This window comes from Camelina sativa, chromosome 4, assembly GCF_030686135.1.
Source record: "Camelina sativa cultivar CO46 ecotype springtype chromosome 4, ASM3068613v1".
NCBI lineage: Eukaryota > Viridiplantae > Streptophyta > Magnoliopsida > Brassicales > Brassicaceae > Camelina > Camelina sativa.
The window spans coordinates 13,950,359-13,971,635 of record NC_141883.1 but is presented as its reverse complement, the minus strand read 5'-3'; the positions used below and the strand labels follow the sequence as shown (position 1 = coordinate 13,971,635).

The window sequence follows — 21,277 nt, the reverse complement described above, 5'->3', positions numbered from 1 at the left end:
ATCAAAACGACGTAGTTTAGATATGTACTGATGCCACGTGTTGCTTTGTTGGCGTTTGACTCAGCACCGTTAAACGACTAAATAAATCTATTTACGGATATGTTGAAATCGGCTAAATTTGTAAAGTTGGGGTAGGAAATTTGAATTTTTAGTCTGTTTAGGTTGAAAAATGCATGGTATCATATATCGGATATGAAAAAGCGTTATGTAAATAATTTAGATTGATTTCGACTGTTTTCTCATATTATATAAGAGCGTAATTTAGAATCCGGCTTTGCCCTGAATTATACATTAGATTGAAACCCATATTTAGAATTTCAAAATAACTATAATCAGGTTTTTTCCTAGGATGAAACCACAAACTGATAAATGGTGGCTTTAGATCATAAGAGGTCTACAACTGGTTCTTATTGAAGAAGAGAAAAGGGATATGTTAAAAGTTTTTTTGTTTGTTTTATGGGCCTCGAATTACTTAGATCCAAAGTACAGATGAATTTAATTAATTAACTCCAAACAACAAAAAGGACATGTGTTAGATAAATAGCATGCCAAGTGTCTTTTCCTTAGCAAATGCTGAGAAAAACCTTCTCATATTATATAAGATATATTTTTTAATTTCTCTATATCATTTGGAAAGGAGAAAGAGAAGTATCAAAACTTTATTAATGTGAACTCACTCACTGAGACTCACATCAGAGTGATTGTTACAATCTATATTTGTCCTTACAGAGAAATATTCCTTGCAGAGGACGATCAGCAGATCTATGCCTATACTGATCTTGATTTTACAAAAAAATAAAAAAAATGAAAATCTAAATTTATTGTGTAGCTAGTAATTATAAGATAAGGTATTTGTTTTGGTGATTTGTTGAGAATGAATGTAGATAAGCCTTTTGAGTTTAGTTTGCCACCATCTTGCCGGTGGAAGATGTTGAAGACGTCTGGGTTTGAGTTGCAGTCTCAACGGATTGGGTAGTGACTTGTTCCCACTTGGTGATTGTCTGCTTAATCTGCATTTGTTGTGCTGGTGTGCATGTCAAAGACCCTTCTTTCTTGCCTTTGTTCTGACTCACAATTTGACTGCGGATGGTCTCTAACTCTTGGAGAGTCTTCATCACTTCTCCCTGGTAAGTTTCCATAGACTTTTTAACCTGTCAAGAAAAAACATTACGATCGAAAATGGAGTTTGCAATTGTGAATCACAAGATAAGGGCAATGTCTTGTTCCCGCACCTCAGCTGATTTGCTTTCAACTCTTGACCGAATAAACACCATGGCACCAGATACTTTCCCAGCAGCAGATTTAATCCTAGTAAACAAATCTTTTCCTTCTTTGACGGGAGCAATCATTGTACCCTTGCCAAGGCCATCTATGTTACAGAGGATGTTATCACTGAGGACAGTGAGAATCAAGATGGGGAGGGTATTCAACAAGTTTCAGCTCAGAATGAAGAAGGATAACAAGAAGAGAAGGCACTCGACAGTGCACTCGACATGGCACACGATCGGGCACTTGATCGAGTGCTGAGTCGAGCTGGTGGTCGAGTAGACTCCACTGAGTCTATTGCACCTATCAAGTACATTCCTCCAGTTTATAAACCACCTCTGCCATTCCCAGGACGTTTCAAGGCACAGAAGCTGAAGGAACTCAGGGGGATCATTGAGAAAAGAGAAGTGATGGCCATACAGCAAGAAGTTGTCATTAGGAAGAAAGAAGAAGTTATCATTGCATTCGAAGAAGAAGAGAGAAGCCCTGCTCTGGAACAGTATACTCCATATCCTCTCTACCAGAATATGTTGCTTGAGATCTCCAAGAAGAAGGCTCAGGATCAAGACAAGAAGGATCTTGAGGAGACTGAAGGAATTATCATCCCAACCAAGCTTGAAGATCCTGGTCCATTCAATCTGCCATGTTCCTTTAGCTATCTGCACTTCAACAAGTGTTTATGTGACCTGGGAGCATCTATTAGTGTAATGCCTTATTCTGTAGCGCAAAAGCTTGGGCACACTGAGTTCAAGTCTAGTAACCTCCACATAAGTTTAGCTGATGGATCAGACAGGGAGGTGGTTGGTAAATTGGAAAGCTTACCAGTCAAGATAGACAAGGCCAGAATTCCTACTGATTTTGTGGTTATAGAGACCCTATCATTCTATGGAGACCATTCCTAGCCATTGCTAGAGCTGTCATTGATGTAAACGAAGGGTTGATAACCTTGAACATAGCTGAGGGTTTAACCATGAAGTTTGATATCAATAACCCAACCAACTTGCCCTCCATTCAAGGTCAACCTTTTGCTGTTAAGGACAGGAGTGACTATGAGATCCGAAGGGAAGTGGAAACTGCACAAGCTAAGACTGTTGAAGAGCTCAAGGATTCAGTTCAAGTGTTAACTAGCTTAGTAAAAGATATTCATGCTCAACTCAACAAGAGGTCTTTGAAGAAGGTAAGACCAAGACTCAAGATCAAGAGTAAACAAGCTGCAAGTGTAGTGACTCTTTTGACCAACAACAAGGACCATGGTGATCAATTTGAACTAGGGGGGAACTCATCACCTCTCTGGCCTCCAAACCCAGCTTAAGGAGGAAACAAAAGTCAAGCTTAGTGACTTTAAACAAGCTCACTAGGGAGGAAGTCCCTAAGGTATCTTTGTATATAAGTTTAATTTTTCTTGTGGTTTGATGTTTTTCTTTTATGTTTGTTTTGGGTAGGCTTTTATATGAGGTTTGTACATCGACCCAAGTGAGTTTGATCTCATGGGGAAGGAAATTCAAGGCCACTCGACCAGCCCACCAAGAAGCACACGATCGAGTGCCTAACCGAGCACAAGCCCAGTCAATTCATTGGAGGGAGAAGCAAAAATTTGAAATTCGAACTTGGTCAAGCACTCGACCACGTGGGGTCGAGTGGTGGGGTCGAGCATGTGCCAAAGTGAGTCAAAGATTCCTATTTCAAATTTTGAATGGTATACACGCTCCACCTTGCTTTCTTGTCCCCTCCCACTTCTATATAAGCACCTAAATCGACTCTCTTTGCTTTTATTTGCTGCTCAAGGCTTAAGTTTCTTTGTTTTCTGGGTACTAACCTATTAATATTAAGCTTTGAGTCTAACCTTTTTCAAGAGTCTCTTTCACAATGTCTTCACAAGGAAGGGAAACACCAGAACAAGCTGCAATCCGCCGAGCTGAGGCCAAGAAATCTGCTGAGGAATTCATGGATCGCCGTGATGCACTCTTAATCTCAAGAGGAGAAGCAAGCGGAAGAACTCGACCATGCGCTCGAGTGGGCAAGCGGTCGTGTGCAGGCTCGAGCAGGGGGTCGAGTGATCTGACAGAGAAGGGAAAGCAGCCCATTGAAGAGGACTCAGAGGAAACTGAGAGTCAGAAAGAAACGGAAAGTGAGAAGTAATGGAGGTTGACAATGAGGAGTATAGAAGGGATAAGACAAAGGAGAAGAGGTCAGAAGCTGAATTCCAACAAGAAGAAAGCGGAGATGAAGAAGAGTCTGGCACCCTGACATCAATTCAAATCTTTGAGGCCCTAATGACAATGAAGTTTCAAGGGACCATATACCCTCACAAGGAGACTATGGAGGAGCTTGGCATTGCTGAAGATATGAAGGTTCTCTTTGAGTTCCTGAGATTGACCAAGTTTATGGAAATAACCATGGAGGGATATCAAAGGGAGAGCTGTGAGTTCATATCCACTGTCCAAATGCACTACTTCACTGATTGTGTTGATCAAGAGAGAGGAGCTGGTTTCATCACTTTCACTATTAGAGGAAAACACTATGAGATGTCACTTTTAGAGGTAGCCACAATCTATGGGTTTGAAACTGGAACTGACTGCAACATGGTGATTGCAAAGGAAGAACTGTACTCTGTTTGGAAGACCATTGGTGATGACAAACCATACTATTCAGCCTCATCCAAGAGCTCCAAAATTAGAAGCCCAGTTCTGAGGTACTTTCATAAAGCTCTAGCTAACACAATGTTTGCTAGAAAAGAAACTGAGAACTTGAATGAAAGTGAGCTCAAGATGATAGATATGGCCCTCTATGGCTTTTTGGATAAAACAAGAGATGGGATCACAATCTGTGGGAGTAGAGTCCCAACTGACTTAGCCATGGTCCTCATTGATCAAATATCCTACTACAGAAGTTGGTCAGCAAGCTATACAAGAGGGGCTCAACTGGAGTCCTAACCATTGGAGGCATCATTACTCCAATACTTAAAGCTGCAAATGTACCACTTAGAGGTGAAAAGACCCAGTCAAGATGGATTGACATCCCATAGCTCACCTCCACTCTCATTCTTGCCCAGGAGAAGCATCATGGGAAGTACTTGTTCAATTTTGACCACCCAACAGAAGGCAAGGCTCAATTTGTACTGCCAAACCAAAGAGCTACATCAATAAGCCAAGGGCTCAACATTTAATTTTGGCCAGTAGTTGAGTCAGCCCCTTATGTTGAAGAACAAGCTGGTGATGTCAATATGGCTGATGGGGAAGAACAGTTCTACTTTGAAGACTATGAGCCTCAACCAAAAGATATTAGAGGGGTAAGAGAGACAGCAAAAAGGGTGACACTACTCCAGAAGTGGAACAAGTGGCATGGCAAGACAACTGAGAAGCTGAAGAAGAAGTTGGCTAAGATGTCCAAGTCCATCAAGGGTATGAAAAAGGAAATTGCTGAATTGAAGAGTGGAAATACACCCCAGCACCATCTGAGCAATTGAGAAGGAGCAGCTCAACCAGAGTACCATCTAGAGCTGGAAACACTTTGGAGCCTTCAAGAGCATCGTCATTTGAGCCATCACAAAGGAGAAGAGGTACAATCCGCGCAAAACAGCCCAATCCGAGGCACTCGACCAGTGCACTCGAGCCAACACTCGACCGAGTGCCTCAAATGCACTCGGCCGAGCATTTCTCCATGCCTCAATACAGCTTCCGAGCTCCTCAGGGTTATCCACCTTACCCCTATGGCCAAGTTTACCCTCCCTTCCCACTGCAGTACTTCATGGACCCGACACTCATGCAGCAATATTTTGCACAGCAAGGACATTATTTCCAAACTCGGCCAAGCACTCGACCGAGTCACTCGACCGAGCACTCGACCGAGTGCATGTCCGGTCCCATAGTGGAGTACCCCCCATCTCCATTAGCAAGTCAGAATCAAGCCCAAGGCTCAAGCTACACATATGACAGCATGGCTAAAGATGTGGATAGCTTCTTCACCAAACCTTGAGGTACCAATATCACCTTATCCACTGTTTATACCATTTAGTTGCATGTTTTCTTCTTCAGTTCTTAAATTCTCTTTCAAATTTTTATTACACAAAGGACTATGTAATTTAAGTTTGGGGAAGAGTTTAAGACATCATTTAACATAGTTTGCTGTTTTCTTATTTTTAATTCCATATTTGCATTGCATCTAAGGCATAAAAAAACCAAAAAAAATTTAAAAATCTTTCACAAAAATCTTTTAGAAAACAGAGTGTTCATGTAGTTTGCATTGCATATTAGGATCTTGTTAGCATTTTTCATATAGGATTGCTTTACATTTGCATTAGGGATCAATGATGAGTTTAGCCTTGTTAACACTGTTAGAATTCACTAAACTAGGATCATTGCCCTAGTTAATAGTACTTTGATGCTAGTTGAGTGGCTAGAAACATAAGATTGAACCAAGTCTAGAATTCCTATATTGCATTCTGTCTAAACTGAAGCATGTTGAGATTTGAAGTCATTTCCTATTTATAAGAACCTAATATTGATTTTTAATTATCAATTTGCGCAATGTTTTGAACTCATGGATACTTTATACATATTTAGATCATCTTTTCCATTTTTACCACTCTTGTTGATCCAAGTAGTTGATTTCATCATTGAATCAGTTTTCCCCACCCATAACCAACCTTTCTTTCAAGCCATGTTTATTCTTATGTGTGTGAGGCCTATTTTGAGATTGAGCTTGGTAGAAAGTGTTAGGTTTGAACTGACAAGAATAAAGCCTTGTGTAGTTCTAGTTTGCATTTTTCAAACTAGATAGGACTAGGTGGTTTAAATTATGGGTTTGGGACTTGGTGTGTTCAAAAAGAAAAGAAAAGAGTGAAAAGGGAAAGAAAAGGGTAAAGTCCTTAGGAGAGAAGTGTTTTAAAGTAAATTCAAACTCTAAGTGAAAGAATGGGGTGTAGTAAAAGTTTCAAATAAGGTTCTGGTCAAAGAAAAGAAAGAAAGAAAAGAAGAGTCTAGTAAAAAGCTTTATGACTTGGGAAACAAGTAAGAAAGAGAACCTTAGAATTTAAGAAAGAAACCCATTCCACTAGAGAAATCAAGTAAGAAACCTCTCCTGAGACTTAAAAACCAGAAAAGAGAAAAGGGCAAAAGAGAAAAGATGAAGCTTAAGGGTAGAATTAGGACATTATGGGATTAGAGTGATTAGGAACAAACACTTTGGGTGTCTTTGGGTAGACAAGGTTTTGTTCTTGTATGTGTCTAAGTATCTTACCTTTAGCCTTCTTCTAAAGCTCAATCTACTTTTTGTGATAGAACCCTTGTGTTTGATAAGCCCCACTCAAAAGAGAGACCATTTTTGTCTCTGAAAACCTTATAGAATTCAAATAAAAAAGCGGAATTAACCAACATTAAACCATCAAATTATCTAACAAATACTTAAATAATCAATATCATTATTCCAAGACAAAACCAATAATTCTAAAAAAATAACATAAACCAAGGAACCAACAATCCTAGGCAACATTCTAAGGACCCAACTCTAGCAACCTGACAGTAGCCATATAACACATCAACGAGCCTCTAGAACATCTTCCTTTCATTGCCTTGATTCCACGATCACACTTTGCCTTTACCTGCACCATAAACAACAATTGAGATGCATGAGTATTATCACAAATACTCAGTGAGATGATGCTCCCATCTACTGGGCTATACACACAAGCAAAAAGAAATACACAAACAATACACACAAGCAAAAAGAAATACACAAACAATACACAAAAGCAAGCAAACCAGACAACTCAGTAATCTAATGATAACTCTTATAATAACAAAGGTAAACACTAAATTATCTTAAATTGATATAAATATTATATTGGTTAGTAAAATTAAGTTATTTTTCACTTTTAATTTTTACACTATTATAATATGCAGCTAATTCATAAAACACCTTGGTCAAAGCATTATTGTAATAAAAGAATATCTAATTGCTTTTTATATTGCTCTCTAGTAGTTTAATCAATTATATGAGGAAGAATTTTGTTAAAATTTTGATATGGAAATGATATTTTAACATAGCTATAAGTTATTGTTGTGAAATTTAAAAAAATCATTTTAAATTTTCCTAAAAATAGCCAATGCATGTACGACGTATAGTATCGTAAAACATGACCATAAATGATTTTGTGAAACTCTTACTATTATTTTGGCAATATTAATCCACAAATTTTTCAATGGTCAATGGATCAATGATTCTAAACATAGAACGAGAAACATAAATATAAAAGCAAACAAAGAATTCCGTTTCAATTCATCCATTTTTTACACAACCTTCTTTTGTTTCTCACAAGATTTAGAATAATGGCAAGAGTTCAACTATTTTTATGCTTCACTATCCTTTTAGCATCTGTGGCTCTTCTGGACGTCGTTTCAGCACACCTGAAGCTTAAGCCAAGCTTGCCTCAGATTGAAGATCCGAAGACGCTGAAGGATGTGGAACGTTACACCGTTAAAGTAGTGATGGTCTTCGTATCAGACTTAGAGAAGGAATGTCCCAAGACAAGTAAATTTAAGGTCTTCTTTGAGAAACTTAGGGCATACGCCAAGTATGTTTGCCCAATAAAAAGAAAAGACCAAGTAGATTACGACCGCGATTTGAAGGCCAAAGCCGGGGGCCTCGTTCAGGCCATATCATCTTTTGCGATTGGAACGGTAAGTTTTTGGTCAAGGTGAAGATTATATTTATGGCTAATGAACCATCTAATTTTACTTCATTATGCAAATATATACCAGATAAAAGAGGAAATTCAAGAAGAGAAAATGGAAGTCATTAATACATTCAAGTATATGAGATTTGTTGCGACTAAGATTTTGGGCAGCCGCAAAAAGGAGGAGAGCGAAGAATCAATGAAGCTATCAGCAGAACAACAAAAAGAAATCAAAGAAGGGATCTTAAGATGGGAAACGATTATTGCTCGCATAACAAACACAATGATAACGAGCACAAAAGATTCTTCTTCGAGTGAAACTTCAACAACTGAGAAAGGAGATTCAAGCGACAAAAGCAAAAGCTCTGGCTCTGAAGGTAAAGGCTCTTCCGAAGACACTAAAGAATCAAAATCTAACTCGGGCAGTCCTAGTGGAAGCCCATCCAGCAGCCCATCTGGTTCAAGTGGAAAAGAAACTGACTCTAAGGCTAATAAAACTACTGATGAAAAATCTTCAGCTGCAAGTGGAAAAGAAACTGACTCTAAGGATACTAAAAATACCGATGAAAAAACTTCTGCTACTAGTGGAAAAAAAACTTCCACTAAGGATACTAAAACTAACGGAGAAAGTTCATCCGCTGCAAGTGGAAAAGAAACTTCCTCTACGGATACTAAAGCTAACGGTGAGAGCTCCGCTAGTGAAAATACCGAAACAAGTCAGAGCGGCACCGTAAATGTGGAACAAGTCGAGGCTGAGACTTCCAAACAAGTCTCATCATTCATAATGAACCTCGAAAAGAAATGCCCGCAGAAGGAAGAATACAAAGCCTTCTTCGAGCAACTCAAGGGTACAATGATTGCTCCCGTCAAAGAAGGAAAAGATTTGTTTACTAGGATTAAATCTGCTGCTGGGAAAGTATCTGGTGCCATGGCGTTTATTCGGTCAAGAGTTGAAAGCAAATCAGCTGAGGTGCGGGAACAAGACATTGCCCTTATCTTGTGATTCACAATTGCAAACTCCATTTTCGATCGTAATGTTTTTTCTTGACAGGTTAAAAAGTCTATGGAAACTTACCAGGGAGAAGTGATGAAGACTCTCCAAGAGTTAGAGACCATCCACAGTCAAATTGTGAGTCAGAACAAAGGCAAGAAAGAAGGGTCTTTGACATGCACACCAGCACAACAAATGCAGATTAAGCAGACAATCACCAAGTGGGAACAAGTCACTACCCAATTCGTTGAGACTGCAACTCAGACCCAGACGTCTTCAACATCTTCCACCGGCAAGATGGTGGCAAACTAAACTCAAAAGGCTTATCTACATTCATTCTCAACAAATCACCAAAACAAAATACCTTATCTTATAATTACTAGCTATACAATAAATTTAGATTTTCATTTTTGTTTTTTTTTTGTAAATAAAATCAAGATCAGTATAGGCATAGATCTGCTGATCGTCCTCTGCAAGGAATATTTCTCTATAAGGACAAATATAGATTGTAACAATCACTCTCATGTGAGTCTCAGTGAGTGAGTTCACATTAATAAAGTTTTGATACTTCTCTTTCTCCTTTCCAAATGATATAGAGAAAATATATTTTTTGCTTCATGAATGGGCATTAATAATCACTAAGGCTTGGTCTGAGCAGTTCATTAGCGCTGCAATTGCTCCTCATCTCATCTCTTCATTTTGTGGCAAGCTAGAGAAGCCCCATCTGATTTAATGTCCAAGGTACTACAAGCTAGGTCCGCTAACGTGAATCAAACGAATTTTTCAAAATAAATTTTTGGGTTTATTGTTCACGTATTCGATTCTAAGGTTTAACTATTTTAGTCAGATTAATTTAATAAATTTAGACTTAAAATAATAAGAATAATGAGATGATTTGAAACTTAAAAGTATGAATTATGGAATGCATAAAAAAAAATCTTTGTTTTAGAATTATATTTGAGATGTCTCCTTTGATTTTTTAAAGTTTTCTTTAAAAGTATTTTTTGTTCATAATTTTCTATATGATAAAATATTCAGATTCTACTATTATTACGTATTGGAAAATTGATATAACTTTGTTGAATTTACAAATAATTCTACAATGGGGTGGAATATAATCTAGAATAATCGTGGATCATAGATATGCAAATTAGTGAAAACATGGCTTTTCACTGAAATTAGAGAAAACATATGTACACAGCCAAACTAATGATCAGTTTTAAGTCATTGTCTTATTTGCATTTTTGAAAAAAACATCATTGTTTGGACATGTTACAAATGAGAAGAAAGACCGAACTACACCATAGGAAATACATTTGTAAGTTTTTGTTTTTAATTAATTTTTCTTGCAAGCACTATAAATTAGTCAGATTAATTTAATGCAGTGATAAGATCGAGTATCCTAATTAAATGCAGTGATAAGATCGAGTACCATATGAATGCGAGTAAGCTCAACACGATAAAAGGACACATGAATCTAGTAGGAGCATATACTAGAGTCTAGCTAGAAAAAGACCATATACTTATATACAGTACATAGTCAAAGATGTAACTATTTGCATAGACCAAAAACCAAAGAAATTGGTAAAACGTGGATCATAAGATATGCAAAACCGGTTATATTGTCAATTACAAAATTAGATGAATAGTATCGCCACAAGGATTTTTCTTAAAGATTGTCGCACAAATTTGATATAAGTCAATTGCATTATAATTTGATCCATCTAAATATAGATTGAAGAGGAATGCGGATCATCACAGCTATAGAAATTGTCATCAAAATAGAGAGTAAACACATGAGGACCTTTTTAGCTATTATATTACAACCTTAAATCAATCCACCATTTTCTCCTAATCACTTAAAAAAATAGAATATCTAAGCATCTATATAAAACCCAATTCTCCTAGAAACTAAAATCATCCCAAAAGGAGAAAAACCAAAAAAAACAAAAAAACAAAAAAAACAAAAAAAATGGCAAGAGTTTCACTAGGGATATGTCTGATGTTAGTAGTAGCATCAAGTGTGATCTATGAAGCACAAGGAACATTCTTATTAAAACTTTACTTAAGGAAGAACTTCCCAAAACAATGCAACGAGTTTACGCCTTACGCTAACAAAGGTATGTTGTCGTTCGTGACCAACCTAGAAGGTAACTGTCCCGCAACCGCAGAGTTCAAAAACTTTTTTACACAGTTCAAGTCTTACATGTCCTTCATCGAAACTGCATGGGCCTCATCGAAAAACGTTGACACCGAGATGACAACCAAATGTGATGGGCTCTTCAAGGCTATGTCTGCAATAAGCAGCGGTAAAGGCGAAAAATCAGTAAGTCCTACACCATTTCTATTCATATAGTATTAAAGATTTTTTTTTTTTTTTTTTTTCCCTTTTTTGTATAATAATTGATGCTTGTATGAACAGGCTGATGCTGGTGGTTTGAAAGCTACCATGTTGGCAATGGGAAAAACTTTGGTTGAGCAGAAGAAGAATACAAAGATAATGACATTGACGCAAAAGAAAGAGTTCATCGGTTCTATGGTGAAATGGACTAAAATGCTCGCTACATTCGTGAAGTCGGCCTCCGAGAAGAAAGGAAAGTCCATCGATATTGGATCTTATGGCCTTGATGTCGATGTTAACGACAGTTCTATTGTTGGAAACACCGAAAGTAGTTCAGCCTCATCAACTAAAGCTGGAAGTGTTTCTACCAAGACAAAAGAATCAAGCAGTGGTGCAAGTTCTGCTGAATCCAAGACAAAAGAATCGAGCGGTGCAAGTTCTGGTGGAGCTAACAAAGACACTACAGGTAAAAATTCAGGTAGTCCGAGTGAAACCCCCAAGGCCAAACCTTCTAAAGGAAGTGAAAGTGCTACAGAAGACGCAAATGCTAAAGGAAGCATCAGCGGCAAAAGTAGTTTCTCGGCTAATTCAGCAACAAAGACAACAAGCGAAAACCGATCCAAATCATCGAGCCAAAGTTCATTTAAGAGCTCATCCACCATATCAGTGAAACAAGTTGAAAGTGAGACTTCCAAAGAAGTAATGTCATTCATAACGCAACTCGAGAAGAAGTATTCCGCAAAGACGGAACTCAAGGTTTTCTTCGAGAAACTGAAGGCTTCCATGCAAGCTTCCTCAAGCATTGCTTCCAAAACATCAAAGGACTATGTCTCTGCCACAGCAGCAGCCACCGGTAAACTATCTGAAGCCATGGCTTTAGTGGGTTCAAAGAATGTCAAATCAGCAAAGGTGCGTAAACTTTAATTTATGGTCATTCCTGTTGATTAAGATTGAATATTAAGTCATAAAATTATATATTTGTGGTATGATAGATGAAGAGCAACATGGAAACCAGCAAAGATGAAATGATGAAGTGTCTCAAACAAATACAAGATATCAACAGTAAAATAGTGAGTGGCAAGACAGCGTCATCGACACAACAGTCAGAGCTCAAGCAAACAATCACAAAGTGGGAAAAAGTCACCACCCAATTTGTGGAGACTGCTGCTTCTTCAAGTTCGTCTTCATCCTTATCTTCTTCTGCAACTCAGCAGCAAGGCAGTGCAAGGATGGTCGAGAACAATTGAGTTCAAAGGCAAAAGTTGCATTAATATGCCAAAAGATCACCAAGAAAGACAAAACCAGTAATGCCAAATATTATAATAAGTAGCTAGATCATTTATATATATTTTTTTTCTGTAAATAAAACTAAGATCGGTATAAACCGATGTATGCAAATACTAACTCTGTAAAAAAACAAAACAAAGATAGACTGTAACCGCGTTGTATGGGTAACATACAAAAGTGAGTGATATACCTATAAAAGGGATTTTGAATTTATCTTTCGTCTCCTTCAATATGTGAACAAGTTTCTTTTTATGTATTAGTTTCTCTTATACACTTCAAAGATGACACAAAAACAAGTTTTCGTATCGTTCATGTGATTATGGCATAAGTCATAACATGTTTCTTAGCACAACAACTGCGGTGGTGGATACAACAATTTAAAAAACTTCGGTGATGATTTCTTAAAATTCCTAAAAAAAATTATCTTAACAATAAAAAAATCAATAGTAACATTTTACGCAAATATTGACAATTGAGTGAATTTATTAATTGTTGAAACCCACTTCTTTGAGTGCTTTGGATTCGAAATTCTTTTTCTTTTCTTCACTTTTGATCTTTTATCTCTCGTTTTTACATGTTCTATATATATTTTTTTTTCTCTGGGTAAGTTTACTTTTCTGTCTCTTCACTATTTAGTATTTACATGTCATTTTTAGAATCTTTTCTTACTAGTATTTTTTTTTAAATAGATCAAAGAAAAACGAATTTTCATATAACTCATACATTTCTATTAATGAATTTAAAAATTCAGAAACTCCGATTGGATGCATAATTATTGTATTGAACTTAGAGAGCTTATAGTTTGCCAAAAAAAAAAAAACTTAGAGAGCTTATAATCACTATTAATAACAAAAAAAAAGTCAGTACTAAATAAATTACATGATTTTGTTATAAAAATATATATATATATATATATATATATATATATATATATATTAACATGATTTCTTACATAAATTATATATATAGTATATATATAATATTATTTGAGAAGTACGTATAAGACTTTTGATGTGTGTGGAATTTCACTTCAAATCTTTTACCTGAAAAGACCACACGACGACTGAAAGTGCACAGTTAATCAATGTAGTATTTTAAGATCGATCCCACAGAGAGTAATAGCTAACACAAATTGAATTAAAACAGAAAGAACTATGGCTAAGACTAAATAAGAGATTAATTGGGGTTTTGGTTTTCCTAATATCTATTGCAGGTAAAGAAAAGCGGTTTAAAACTATAAGACTAAGGCGTTGGGCGTGTTGGGAGTCATCTTAGGGTTTTCATGTTTTTAAGCAATATTAAGTGTCAAGATCTAACAAGTAACTACTAATTTTGGTCTAGGTTCTCAACTACGAAACACTAATGAACTAACATGCTATTGTCATAGAATGAAAGTCTAAAGTCTTCATACTCCGTTACTCAACTTTTGCAGGCAACGACCCATGTCAACCAGCTAGTAAAACAAGTTTGATACATTCACTAAACTCCGCAACTCAACTTACGCAGGTTACGACGCGAGGTTTCGGTATAACACTAGTTCGGAGAAGTAGGATAACTCGGTTAACGCTCCCGTTCTCTAGATCAGCACTTGGTGATCAATCCAAGCACATGCAAACCCAATGCACATACTCATTTGAGTGTCTCTATCTTTAAATAATACTAAAGATAATACAAATTTCTTCACATCCTTACTTTTAAATTTTGTCCTCCCATTAGTCATCTTTGGGTGTCTAGTTTTTTATATTAAAAAAGTGTTTAAAGTATATTTTATAATGTTTTTAAATGTAGGTTATATAAGTTATGCAATATTAGGAAAATAAAACTAGTAGTAGAATACATTTTAAAAAAAAATATATATTACATTAAAAAAAACTTTAAAACATATATTACAATCCTAAAAAAACCACAAACTTAAAACTGAATACAATAAAAAAAGAAAAAAACATAGAATGATAGAAATATACCACAAAACCTGCAAATAAAACATAACCAAAAATTAAACACAACCTGCAAATAAAACACAACCAAAAATAAAACACAACCTGCAAATAAAACACAACCAAAAATTAAACACAACCTGCAAATAAAACAGAACCAAAAATTAAACACAACCTGCAAATAAAACAGAACCAGAAATAAAACACAACCTGCAAATAAAACACAACCAAAAATAAAAGACATACTCATGGGTTGTGCAATGGGATTGCTCTAATATAAAACCAAAAATGAGATATAACAATATAATTGAAGCGAACTATGAATTTCCCTTGAATCACCCCATAAAACCAAACAAATAAAACTACTCGCTCATGATGCAAAGAAACGACATTGATATTATAAAGAATAGCATCAAAACGAATCAATAAACAAAAAGAGATTCAAAGGAAACTTCTCTAGTTGTCACAAAAGTAATTTGATCCCAAAAGCAAGAAAGTGTGAAAGAACTAGAAAGAATAGAAAGAGAGATGGTGGATCTTCAAGCTTCAGTGGAATGGCGAGGAAGAGAGAGCTTCTCTAGTCCTGGCTAGGGCTGCACGGCAGCGGCGTTTTTGGAGGCCATATTGAAGAGCACTTGAAGTCACACCGGAAACCCTAGGTCTTGAAGAGTATTTATAGGGTTTTGTCTAGGATTAGGGTTTTGTAAGGGTAGGAACATCTTTTTCTTGAGTGCAGGACAAGAGGCGATGAAAAAGGCTTCTGGACCGCGGAAGAGGCTTGGACTGGGCCGTCGTGATGGTTGCTGTTCAAGCATTCAATAAAAGCCCATCGGCTGGTTGGTTCTCCTTACGTCGGTTTATAACACGTCTCGGTAAATCGGGCATATCTCCGGATGGCTTAATGGATTGACTTGATTCCACTTCGAGGAGAAAGATGACTCTTTCAGCTTTCCATAGACACCAAGCTCGTCAAAATGTGAGTTCTGGAAGGTCTTCAAAAGTGATATGTACTGTAAAGCTCTGAATCTGTCCTGAAACGTATTTTCTTTGTCTTTTGGTCATTTTTGCTATAAAACCTATAAAACCTTCTTTAAACCTGAAATACTTGATAAATGACCTTTTATACCTGAAATCTCATCAAACTAGTCCTACATGCATATAAAAATTATAGCTAATATGGGTAAAATAATGATGTTATCAACTTTAACTCCAAACTTGTCATTTATCACTCGATATGCCTGTGAATGTAAATATTTGTTTTAATATACAATTTTTAGGTATTTTATTAACTGCTGAATTATTTGTTATTAATAGTGATTATAAATTCATTACAATAAATATTTTAAAATAGTAAAAAAATCAGACCTTTTTAATTGTATATTTTATTAGTTTAAATTGGGAATCCACATATGTTACAAAATTAATTTAAATATCTATTTCTGAAAATTTGTTATTATCAAATTATTTGAACTAATAATTAACATTAACAAGAATTAGAATGAAATATTTAATATATAATTTAAGTAGTTGATAGTATTTTTATCTTCTTTAACTGATGAAATAATACATATAGAAATGTCAACTTAACCACTGTTTCAAATTTATTTCGTAACTAAATTATACGGGTACTATATGTATATACTTTGATTTTGGGAACAATCTTAAAATGATATTTATAATTTTATAGTTTCATTACTAAATAAAACTGGACTGAAAATTTATATATGACATATAATTACATAGCAATTCATTACGTTGTTGTTATGTTGCGGAAACCACAGTATTAGTATATGGAAAACTTTTAGTAGTAATGTAATTTAAAAAATGAAATTTGTTAAATTTCTGAAATTACATGACTTTTTCTATTGATTTTCATAAATGTTTTAAACCATATTAGTTATCTATCACAAAAAATTTAGATCTAGTAAGTTTAAACTAAAATTCTAATTTACTAATTCACAACATATTATTTTTATTCATATATTAAATTTTATGATTTACTTTACTGATTTAAAATCGTTTTCCTAAAAAATGAAAAAAAAAATATGAAAGCCACGGACATGTAAACATAAGAAATGGGAGAATCCAACTTTTCATTTTCAACATCTATCGATTACCAATTAGCCTAGCAAATAAATACTTTGAAAAAATTTTAAAATTAGTATACACGTACGTACCCAACCCTTTTCCTCTCTACATACGCCCGGCGCCCCTATAACTTAACTTGTATTATTAAAACATTACCGCACGTCCGCACACAAAGGGTGGGTAACCTAGTACAGTAGTCCATACACGAAAAAGTATCCTTTCCAAAATAATAATGACAAGGATTAAAACTCGGAGAGCATTCACAATAAAACCTAGAAATTTTGCTAATCTCTTGCGACCTTAACTCGATCCACAATTTTCTCTGATATCTAACCTAAATTTAGACCATTGAAGCATCTTTATAAACCGATCCTCCAAGGAACTTAAATCATCCCATAACAAAAAAAAATAAATAAATAAATAAACATTAAAAAAAAAAAAAGATAAAAGAAAAAACCTAAAAAATGGCAAGAATTTCACTAGCATTAGGTCTATTGTTACTAGTAGCATTAAGTGAGGTATACGAAGTGCAAGGGACCTTCTTATTGAGGCATTACTTGAGGAAACTTCCCAGAAGGAACAGAGACTTTCGGCCATTCGCTTGCAAAGGTATGTTGAGGTTTGTGGCCCTTCTGCAATCTATGTGTCCATTGAAGCCACAATACACGAGCTTCTTTGGAAACCTAAAGTCTTACATGAACTTCATAAACTCGGCGTCCGGGTCGGCAAACTATGACTCTGAGCTGAAAGGAAAAGCCCAGGGCCTCTACTCATCTATTTCTGCATTGAGTGGCAAAAGCGGAGCATCGGTATAAACTTCCTATAATATTGTTTCGTTTTTAAGAATAAAATGTTAAATTTATTCCAACAAAAAAAAACTGTATAGTTCAATAATGTTTGTTTTAATTTGGTAACCAGGCTGATTCCAGCAAGGTTATGGAAACATTAATGTCAATGGGTAAGACATTGGGCCACCAGCAAGAGAGCAGTTCAACAATGTCGCTTGGAGAAAGGAAAGAGTTGATCTTGTCTATGGCGAAATGGGCACAAACGATTGGTCAATTCGTTGTCAGTGCTGCAGCACAGAGCGGAAAAAAAATTGATATTTCATCTTTAGGACTTGATATTGACGCGAGTGCGACCGCAACTGGAGAGTCCACTACTAATACCGAGACCTCTTCCACTACTGGTACTGGTACCCCTTCTGGAGGCAATACGGCCACTGGCACTGGTACCACAGCTGTTGGAAGTCCAACTACTAGTTGCACCACAAGTAAGTGTTCTAATGGTGGTGGAAGCTCCTTTAAAGCTGCTGTGAACATTCAGCATGGAGGGAAGGCATCCTCCCAGTCTCAACAAACCACAACAGCCCAACAAGACGTAACCTCTGCTGGCTCTAGCTGAAGAAAGGCCGACCTAGCAAATAATATATATATATTAAAAGTATTAATAATATTATTTAAATAAGAAGACGGCCCTGCTAAGCATAATTTAAGCAGCGAGCTGTAGAATGTTTGGCTCACTATATATATAAAGCCTGTTTTTGATAATAAAATTAGTTTTTTTTTAACTAATATTTTCGATATATAGTTGCCCAATGCATTCAACAAATAACCAGTAATCTCTTTTTGATTTGTTGATCTGATCAAATGTGGTTTGGGTTGATTGTTAGATAGTGATATATATATGTATAATCTCTCTCTCTGCATTTCCATGAGTTAAGTTTGAGAAACATATTAAACCAAATGCCATAGGATATGCTTCGGTAATTTGTGGCCTCAAATGATATTGGAAAGAATCCCCTATATATTAAAAGAGAAGTATTCTTGAAGAAAAGCTGATGTGTCATCGCTCTAAACCTATAAAACCTATAAAACCTTCTTTAAACCTGAAATACTTGATAAATGACCTTTTATACCTGAAATCTCATCAAATAGTCCTAAATGCATATAAAAATTATAGCTAATATGGGTAAAATAATGATGTTATCAACTTTAACTCCAAACTTGTTATTTATCACTCGATATGCCTTTGAATGTAAATATTTGTTTTAATATACAATTTTTAGGTATTTTATTAACTGCTGAATGATTTGTTATTAATAGTGATTATAAATTCATTACAATAAATATTTTAAAATAGTAAAAAAATCAGACCTTTTTAATTGTATATTTTATTAGTTTAAATTGGGAATCCACATATGTTACAAAATTAATTTAAATATCTATTTCTGAAAATTTGTTATTATCAAATTATTTGAACTAATAATTAACATTAACAAGAATTAGAATGAAATATTTAATATATAATTTAAGTAGTTGATAGTATTTTTATCTTCTTTAACTGATGAAATAATACATATAGAAATGTCATCTTAACCACTGCTTCGGTAATTTGTGGCCTCAAATGATATTGGAAAGAATCCCCTATATACTAAAAGAGAAGTATTCTTGAAGAAAAGCTGATGTGTCATCGCTTAATATTACTTGCCTTTAATATTCTATAATATTAAATAAAACTGACATTGTTATTCAATTTATTTATATACACAATATTTTTTTCTATAAATTCTAAAATTGGTAAATATTATTCAAATATTAATAAATATTATCCCCTACATGTTTTCAAAATTATTTTCAAAACCTATGTATTATAATATAAGAAAAATTATAACATGAGATATAAAAAATATATTTAGATCATATTTTCAAAAATATAAATAATATTATTTCTTATTGTTTAGATTTTTTGACCAAAAAAACTAGAAATTAATTTTGAATAATAGATATTGGAAAATCTTTAAAAAAAAATTTGACGGCATCTTAAATTTATTTTAAACTATAAAATATTTAAAATTATGCAAAACCTAATTTTTCAGTTTTCCATATAGAAATTTCTGATATATAAGACTAACATATATTAAAGATTCTTTAATTTCAAAATTAACATGTTAAAAAATATAAAATCTTATATATTTTTTAATATTATTTCTTAAAGATTTTGAGGGACGGGTTTTTATAGATAAAAAAATATTATATCCCTTAAGGAGTATGGCTACCGGGACGGGTTTGACCTGCTTAAGAATTTAGGTCTTTCGTTTCGATAATTTTAATATTTTTGATGGTTTTTATCCGTTTCATAATTTACAAATTTTATACAATTCTGATTAATCATTAATTTGGTAAACATTAGATTCAGGTATGTTGTTTTGTGAATCTTAATTTTATGCTGAAACCTTTATTATTTCAAAATTCACAAACTAGATTAAACCAAACTAATATAAGTTTGAACGGTAAATAATTTAATAAATAATTATATTTATAAATGTAACTCTATTTGTACATAATATATTACAAATCTTATAGTAAACATAGTTTTTGAAATCAATCACGCACGTACGTGCGGGTCCGTACCTAGTATGTATACATTTTTCTTTCACAATTTTTTTATAAGGTCACAAAATAAAATAAAATAAAATCCTCAAAAACACTAAATGATCTTCAATTATTCCTATTGAAACGACCTCACCCGTTTTTTTTTAAATAATAAATAATAAATAATAAATAATAATAAAATAATAATAATAATAATTGAACTACAACTAGTGGAAAACAGATACCAATATCCAAACATTAAACCAATAATAATAACTAATATTATATCATAAACAATATCCAAATACCAAACATCAAAGAACATAAAACCGGCAACCTAGCAATGTTTCTAATGACTCAACTCTAGCAACCTATCAATACCAGACAACAACCAATCGAGTCCCTAGAACATCCTCCTCTTCATTGCCTTGATTCCACGATCACACTTTGCCTTTACCTGCATCACAAACACAAATTGCAATGCATGAGTATTTTATAAACACTCAGTAAGGCAATCCTCCCATCTACTGGGCTATACACACAAGCAATAGAGATACTCTAACCATCAAAAAATAATCAACAAACAAAACAGGCTCTGCATCGACCGACACCAACAAGGACCAGCATCGACTGATACCAGACATGCATCGATCGATACCAGGTTAACTTGCATCGACCGATGCTTTCACTTGCATCGATCGACAAATGCTCGACATTACGCGGAAACCCTATTTGTATCGACCGGTGCCTCCACATGGAATCGACCGATGCTCCTAGGTCAACCGCGCCGTCCTCGCACTAGCATCGACCAACGCACATAGTGCATCGACCGATGCTCATGCCGAGCATTGTTTTCCCCGAAGCTTCTCGCCGGATCTTCGTTTTTGCAACCACAAGAATCGATCCCAAGCCACAAGAAAGCTTCCTAATGCCTCAAATAACATACTAGCAAGCCTAACAACACAGAAACAAACAGATCAGAGTAATCTCCAGCTTAGATAAGCCATGTTCATGCACTTACCTTTGCCGCAGAAGAATCTGAACCTCAAACAAGCAATAGAACACTCCTAGCAAGCTCCTACAACGATCCCAGCTACAGATCTCTACAGGAAGAGCTTCAAATCTCCCAGAAAACTCAAGAACGCTCAAGAACACTTTCTCTATTCTCTTTTCTCTCAAAAACGGCTAAAGTCGTATAATGAGACAAAAGGAACGACTTAAGGGTTTTCCTTTCCCTTTTGCCCAAAACGCAGCATTCAACTTAAGTCAGAACGCACGAAATTGAGCCAGCATCGACCGATGCTCCATCTGCATCGATCG

The 21,277-nt window shown here is 35.1% G+C and overlaps 3 protein-coding genes across 3 annotated transcripts; all 3 read left to right on the top strand.

The window, feature by feature from the left end:
* The first annotated feature begins 7,549 nt into the window (after window positions 1–7,549).
* On the top strand, window positions 7,550–9,505 carry LOC104780113 (uncharacterized). The gene is made up of 3 exons (XM_010504578.2): window positions 7,550–7,943; window positions 8,025–8,909; window positions 8,991–9,505. The coding sequence occupies exons 1-3, from the start codon at window positions 7,593–7,595 to the stop codon at window positions 9,240–9,242; spliced, it is 1,488 nt and encodes a 495-aa protein (XP_010502880.2). The 5' UTR covers window positions 7,550–7,592; the 3' UTR covers window positions 9,243–9,505.
* Window positions 9,506–10,787: 1,282 nt separating this feature from the next.
* Window positions 10,788–12,769, top strand: LOC109132663 (uncharacterized). Its single transcript, XM_019244574.2, has 3 exons — window positions 10,788–11,256; window positions 11,353–12,180; window positions 12,264–12,769. The coding sequence occupies exons 1-3, from the start codon at window positions 10,903–10,905 to the stop codon at window positions 12,516–12,518; spliced, it is 1,437 nt and encodes a 478-aa protein (XP_019100119.2). The 5' UTR covers window positions 10,788–10,902; the 3' UTR covers window positions 12,519–12,769.
* Window positions 12,770–16,973: 4,204 nt separating this feature from the next.
* LOC104780115 (uncharacterized) lies at window positions 16,974–18,153 on the top strand. Its single transcript, XM_010504581.3, has 2 exons — window positions 16,974–17,392; window positions 17,502–18,153. Exons 1-2 carry the CDS (start codon window positions 17,048–17,050, stop codon window positions 17,985–17,987), a joined length of 831 nt encoding a protein of 276 aa, XP_010502883.1. The 5' UTR covers window positions 16,974–17,047; the 3' UTR covers window positions 17,988–18,153.
* Window positions 18,154–21,277: the final 3,124 nt, after the last annotated feature.

Coding starts and splice junctions, on each gene's coding strand:
- LOC104780113 (XM_010504578.2), top strand. CDS start 7,593: ATGGCAAGAGTTCAACTATTTTTATGCTTCACTATCCTTTTAGCATCT. Junction 7,944..8,024: donor CATCTTTTGCGATTGGAACG/GTAAGTTTTTGG, acceptor AATATATACCAG/ATAAAAGAGGAAATTCAAGA. Junction 8,910..8,990: donor TTGAAAGCAAATCAGCTGAG/GTGCGGGAACAA, acceptor TTTTCTTGACAG/GTTAAAAAGTCTATGGAAAC.
- LOC109132663 (XM_019244574.2), top strand. CDS start 10,903: ATGGCAAGAGTTTCACTAGGGATATGTCTGATGTTAGTAGTAGCATCA. Junction 11,257..11,352: donor GCGGTAAAGGCGAAAAATCA/GTAAGTCCTACA, acceptor TTGTATGAACAG/GCTGATGCTGGTGGTTTGAA. Junction 12,181..12,263: donor AGAATGTCAAATCAGCAAAG/GTGCGTAAACTT, acceptor GTGGTATGATAG/ATGAAGAGCAACATGGAAAC.
- LOC104780115 (XM_010504581.3), top strand. CDS start 17,048: ATGGCAAGAATTTCACTAGCATTAGGTCTATTGTTACTAGTAGCATTA. Junction 17,393..17,501: donor GTGGCAAAAGCGGAGCATCG/GTATAAACTTCC, acceptor TTTGGTAACCAG/GCTGATTCCAGCAAGGTTAT.